Genomic DNA, 6,744 nt, shown 5'->3' with positions numbered 1-6,744 from the left:
GAGGCGACCGCCTTTGCTAACCCCTCTAGTTCCACCACTGAAAGTCGACAGGTTTCTCAAGGATTGGTTATGTACAGGTTTAATGGACGAAGGGTAGAATGGTAAATTAAATATGTAATCTTTATAATATCTTGGTGATATTGTGTTTGAATAATGCTTATCATGTGATAGAAAAACCGTTTATGTATTTATTTCTTTTTCTGGAAAAAGCTTACACCTTATCTAGTTATTCATGTTAGAATGTCTTGCAAACAAACCTCAATTCCATAATACAAATTTCAATGTCAATTAGTCTAATTGTAGACGGGTATATCCATTTAAAGATGTAGACGGGTTAAATATGTCATCACTTTCATAATAAGACAACCCCCCACCATCCCCCTTATTGTTTGTCTTATTATGAAAGTAGTAACATATTTGACCCGTCTACAACTTTAGACGGATAGTGTCCGTCTAAAGTGAGATTTTGTGCTACGATGTGGGCTAGGCTCCGCCCCGCCACTTGAACTTTTTTATTTGTATTAGGTCAAGGTTGAAAATATCTGGCCCTGCCCAACTCGCATAGGTGGCTAGGCTGGGCTTAGCCCTTGTTCTTTTGGATTGAAACTGATATGATATGATCTGAACTGAACTGAACTTATAGAATTTGAACTGAACTGAACTTATAGGATCTGAACTGAAGCGAACTTATAGGATCTGAACTGAACTTATAGGATCTGAACTGAACTGAACTGAACTTATAGGGTCTTAACTGAACTGAAATTATAGAATCTGAACTGAACTGAATTTATAGGATCTGAACTAAATTTATAGAATCTGTACTAAACTAAACTCAACTTATAGGATGTAAAGTGAAGTTAAATTAAGTGACTTTAAGTCTAAAAAAATAGGGCCTTACTCTTCTTCAAATGGCTAAAAATCGGATCGGGTTGCTCTAAACTTTGTAATCTATATTACGCGTTCCATGCATGACTTTTCTTTAGAAGGTCTCACTAGTTTTATACCCGTACAAATTGCACGGGATTGTCATATAGAGTTGAGAAGTAGAGTTGTTAATAGAAGATGCTCTTTCAAGGTAATATCAATTTAGGAATTCTGGAAATACAAAAATAAGTTCTCGAAATTTTAAGAGTTAACAAAAGAAGACAAAATGGAAAGAAATAAGTACAACAAAAAGTTGTTATGGGGTACAATCATAAGTTAATTGAACTATAGCTTCACAAAAACTTCTTTATACAATACGTTATTTGTTCTATTGGACATGCGTTTATCATTATTGCAAATCAGAACCTTCAATCCCTTTTTGCTTGTCACTCTTGAAATAGCGACATAGAGCTGACCGTGCGTAAACACCGACCTTGGAAGATAAAGCCCAACATGTGCTAGTGACTGTCCTTGGCTCTTATTTATTGTCATTGCAAAACACACCGCAACAGGGAATTGTCTTCTGTGAAACTGTACCGAGAACTTACCGGATTCAGATGGAGTAAAGTGTAGTACGGGCAATATGCACTTTATCGCCCTTATGACTACCCGATAAAACTTTTGCTCTAATAACACGTGATCCCAAATCTGTCACTATCAGTTGAGTGCCATTGTACAATCCACGAGATTAGTCAATGTTTCGAAGAAGCATAACTATAGCATCAACCTTCAGCTTTAATTCGTGATTTGGAAGCCCCGAGCACTTAATAGAGTTAAGAAATTCTGTGGAGTACAAATCACGGACCCCAATATTGCTCTCATCTTTACTAACCTCGTCTGAGCTGAAGTAAATTTTCTCTGTTCCATCTATTAATTACAGTATCTTGAATCTTGCGTTATTGAATTAGATACAGGTTCGGACCGATTGTTATCAGCTACATGTTCGGACCCAACTGAATCAGAAACATAATGGACCAAACTAAATGACCTAATAATAAACTATTATACGACCCAAAATCAAAACAAACATTTTAGACCTAAAATGACGGACTCATTAACAACAATAAGACGGCCTATTAAACCCTAACTAATTCCGTCCTATAAATACACTGCACTACAACAAACCCTAATTTCATTACACACCTCACTGAGCCACTCTCACTCAAATATTGTCCTACCACCGCTCTCATTACACTGCACTCTTATAAAAAACGATTTCCGTCATCCTCTTCAATTCCGATCATCATTTCCTTGTGTAACACCATTGTTATATGCGTATGTTATTACGATCATCATCAAATTTTGTATATTTTTCATGATTCCAATGTTTAATATAACAAAGTTGCGGGATATGAGACGATTTTTTTCAATTTTTTGGTTTTTAATTGCTTTAAAGTTAAGGTATTTAGTCAATCATTTCATTATTTTTTTGAGAAAGTATAATTTGTATGGATTGTACTTTGGTTTTCATGTTCATTTGATCTTAAACTATTAGATCTAGTGAATATTAAATCTAAGGCAATTAATTTTCAATATTGCGTTTTCAGTTGCTCAAATTTCCTGATTTGTCAATAAGGGTGTTTTGGTAAATTTCTACCAATTTATGGTTAAAGCGGTCTTAGCGTTAGGTCCGTATTACGATTCGATTGTTTGTTGTATGTTGATTTGAATGTGCGACGTAAATAAAAAACACAAACGATTTTGGTGACGCTGAAAACCCGATGTGGGAAACAACCGCGGGGGGAGACGGAATCCCACCAATATTTTCACTATAATTCGAGAGGAAATACAGTTCGTGCGTTCGCTATGAATGCTAGGGTGTAATTCTCGTATTTTCTGATGATCTTTCTTCTTTGCATTGAGGCTCTTTATATAGGGAGAGCTCGGCTAGCTAGGGTTTCTTGCTTTCTTTCCAAGTTATTCCTAATTTGATGCCGAATAGGAGTTTCCTTCCCTGGATATGGTAAGTGGTAGGACTCTCATATGCTTCTTCCATGCGGATCAAAGCCCACGTCCTACGCTGCTTGTTGATGCTGTCACCCTGGCTCCCTGATATCCTGCGTCCCACAATGCTTCCAGGCCTATTGTCCCAAATCAGCCCATATCCAGATTTTGGGCCTAACAATTTGCCTCCAATTTTCCGCGAAAGCGCAACCCTAATTATTTGAGCGGGAAATTGCAGTGTATCGTTGAGTGACTTCTCGCATACTCCATTTCAATTCACACTTTTCAAAACCCCAACTACCCTCTCTTATTTAATCTCACCCGTCTCCTTCTTTCTCTTTCATCATCATTTCATTTTTCTCAAAATCTTTAAATTTTCGTCTCCCCAAATCCCTCTTTTTCAATGTCCTTTCACTGTCTGCGCCGTCTTCTCCCGTCTTCTCAGGTACTTCTGCTTCTCTCTCCTTGTTTATCATGGCAAAAACCCGTTTCACATCATCCTCCTCCACCACCATCGACCTTAAAAACGATGACTCCCCTTCACAGGGAGTCTTCAAAAAACCGCATTCTGGCGACTCCCACCTAACCCAAGAGTATATCCCTAGGATTAAAGCCCTGCTTGGATTGGGTGATGATGTGGTGATCCTCATCCCCAAACCTGGTCAGAAAGCAGACGCCTTTCGTGCGGGGTGGATCTGCTTATACAATTATCCTTTCGTCCTTGGTCTTAAATTTCCCTTCCCCCCAATGATTCAAGTGTTCATCTGCCTGAACTCCCTCCCCATGGCCCAAATTTCCCCCTACGCATGGAGGATTCTCTTGTCTACTGTTGCTTTGAACAACAGTATGGGCGCCGAGATTGGATTGTCAGATCTGGCCGATAGGTTTGAGTGTCGGTCATTGGGGAATGGCTAATTCACTTTCAGGGCCGTGGAGAAGACTGAAAACTTTCTTCAATCGGCTGCTAAAGGGAATGACGATGGGTGGTATGAGGATTTCTTCTATGTCAAGCTTGATTCTCTCCCCATCCACGCTGATTAGTTGTTCGAGCACTAGATTTTTGCTAAGAGTAAGTATATTTTGCATGTCTATTCTTGATTGTTGTTGTCACTCACTCTTCTTACTCTTTGATCTGATAAAGAACTTAAGAACCCTGAGAAATCCGAGGACGAGGACACTTCTGTTGCCAAGCTCTTTTCCATCCCTGAAGACCGTATACTGTTTCCCCTCCTGCTCTCTGGTTTAGATGATTCCGCCACTGAAGAAACCATGTCTTCTGGTAAACACCCTTTTTTAATCTTTAGAAACCTCTTTACCCATTGGTTCTTCATTCTGATCCCTTGCGTTCTGGTGCCTCCGTAGGAAGTGCTAGACCCTCCGCTTCTGAGATCCTGATGCGCCATGCCAGGAAAAGAACTGCTGACTCCTTTACCTCTCCTGCTTCCTCAAGGAGGAGATCCACCTCAAGGCCTGCCCTAGAACCCATCGAAGTGACTCCCACATCTCGTGCCCCTGGGTCCCATGTCCATGCTGACGAGCTGCTATTGCGCCTCCCTACTAACTTTGGGGATGCTGACCACGCTAGCTACTGGCCTGCACTGGAGAGGCTCCTGACTCCGGCTTGCTCCAAGGCATTCGATTCGACTACCCCCAGGAGATGACTGGCCTGGCTGCTGAACATTGCTTCCTGGTGAGTCTTCCTTTACTGGCCCCTCTCTTTCTCTGCCCCTATGCTTCCTTGACTAATGATTTTCTTCATTTCAGGCTCTCCAATCATCTCTCTATCTTCGTAAGATGCTGTAGAGAGCCAAAACAGAGTGCTTGGCTTCCGTGGGGAAGAATAAGGAGCTCTGACTACTGTGCCAAAGGCGAGGGAGCGACTCCATGCGGCTTTAAAAGAGAAGGAGGCAACTAAAGACCAGCTGGCGAGGACACAGGAAGCTAACTGCATTCTGACTTCTGGGCTGACAAAGGCGGAGGCCCGTGCTGAAGAGATGGTTGAGCTAGCCAAAAACGTGGGAGCCTTCACTGCTTTTGAGGGGCGGATTGACTACATCCGTGCTTATACTGAGGGGAGGCACACGTCCTGGAACCTGGAGGAGGAGCTGGCCGAATTTACCCGTGCATTTCCCAATGGCATGGATCTGAGCTCCCTGTTTCCTCCTGAAGCTGAAGCTGCTAACCCGGAGCCTGATTTTACAGCCATGAATATCTCTGGGGCTATCTCGGGGATCAGAGGAGATCTGGCGGGGAGGCGGTGATGATGCCACCGCAACTCCCGAGGTCGTTCGGGGCACTGCAACGAGAGAAGCAAATGGAGCATGGGGGGCAGAGCACTGGTCAGGATGCGGTTGTCGAGAGGATTGACCTCTCTTAAATTTTAATTCAAATTATCTGGGGACTTGGCCCTGTGTGGCGCAAGTTTGTAAAAAACTCTTTTTTTTTTTTTTTTTATTTTGGCGTATTTTGCGCCTGCTGGTATGCAGGCTTTAAACTCTGAAGGCGCCTGCTATAGGTAGCTGGTGCCTTAACTTAAAGTAGTTCTGGGCCCAGGTGTTAGGCCCTTCTTTTGTTAGGCCCCTGTTCCTGGTGACAGGTTTCTGATAACATATTTTACCCATGACGTAAAATATCTTATCACTAGGGTTAGCGGACTGGAGCATACCTTCATTGAATGTTTCTGACTAACAAGGAATGTTGCGTTCCTTGTGGTTCCAGACGTTTGAAATCCGTGCGTGCACCTTTTGCTCTACGACATAGCTATGGGATTACTAAGTTAACGTTAAGGTATGGGTGGTCTTAGTATGCCGTACCCTGCGCGCTACCTCGGCGTATGCTCTCCATGTGGCTGGACCCTCAAAGTGTTCCTTATCTGACAAGTAACCAACATTAGTATCAAAGCCTTTCTTCGTAGAAGAATTATAAAGTCCAAAGTAGTGCAAATTACCTGGTGCTATCTCATGGTGTTCCAGGGCAACACCTGGATCCAGAAGCCATAGCCTGGACTACTTGGTTTAAAAACGACTCTATTTGATTAAAGAAAAACTAAGGAAGACAAAAGAAAATTTTTTTCTGAAACACACCAACACCTAAAGCATATACTAACCCCCACCCCCCCTTTTTTTCGCTTCACGGACTTTTAAAAGGTCCTTTGTACACTAAAGTTTTGGCACTTTGTTAGACAAAGTACCATTTCAAGTGACGGATGTTCCAGGGTTTATCCAGGATTTGACCGTGCATGGTCATCAACCTGTATGCCCCATTCTTGATAATGCTTTCGACCTAATATGGCCCTTCCCATTTGTAGGCAAACTTGCCTTCTTTGTGGTTCTTGGTATTTTCGAATACCCTTCTGAGTACGAGGTCCCCTACTTCAAGGGTCCTGATCTTGACATTCTTGTTATATGTCCTTGCTACAGATTGTTTATACGATGTCATACGTATGTAAGCACTTTCTCGGAGCTCATCAACTGTATCCAGGCTCCTACCCATTTCGACCTTATTTTGCTCTACCGTCTGACATCCGTATCTGTGCGTAGGTACCAGAACTTCTGAGGGTATCACTGCCTCTGCTCCGTATACAAGGCTAAATGGAGTTTGGCCTGTTGCCATTTTCGGTGTTGTTCTGTCTGACTAGAGTACCAATGGTAGTTCATCTGCCCATTTTCCCCCCAACTCTTCCAGCCATTTTCTGAGGTTCTCCACAATGATTTTGTTGCTGGACTTGGCTTGGCCGTTGGTTTGCGGATATCTGGGGGCTGACTTTCTCAGTGTTATGCTCCATCGTGCACAGAAGCCCTCGGTGTTATCTGATATGAACTGGGATCCATTGTCGCATATGATTTTGGATGGTATCCCAAATATGCTTATGATGTT

General features: G+C 42.3%; 1 protein-coding gene across 1 annotated transcript; it reads right to left on the bottom strand.

Moving 5' to 3' along the window:
* Positions 1-6,150: 6,150 nt before the first annotated feature.
* On the bottom strand, positions 6,151-6,480 carry LOC141631354 (uncharacterized). Its single transcript, XM_074444038.1, has one exon. The coding sequence runs from the start codon at positions 6,478-6,480 to the stop codon at positions 6,151-6,153; it is 330 nt and encodes a 109-aa protein (XP_074300139.1).
* Positions 6,481-6,744: the final 264 nt, after the last annotated feature.

Source organism: Silene latifolia, chromosome Y (assembly GCF_048544455.1).
Source record: "Silene latifolia isolate original U9 population chromosome Y, ASM4854445v1, whole genome shotgun sequence".
NCBI lineage: Eukaryota > Viridiplantae > Streptophyta > Magnoliopsida > Caryophyllales > Caryophyllaceae > Silene > Silene latifolia.
Note: the sequence above shows the minus strand (reverse complement) of the source record. Positions and strands in the feature narration are given on the sequence as shown.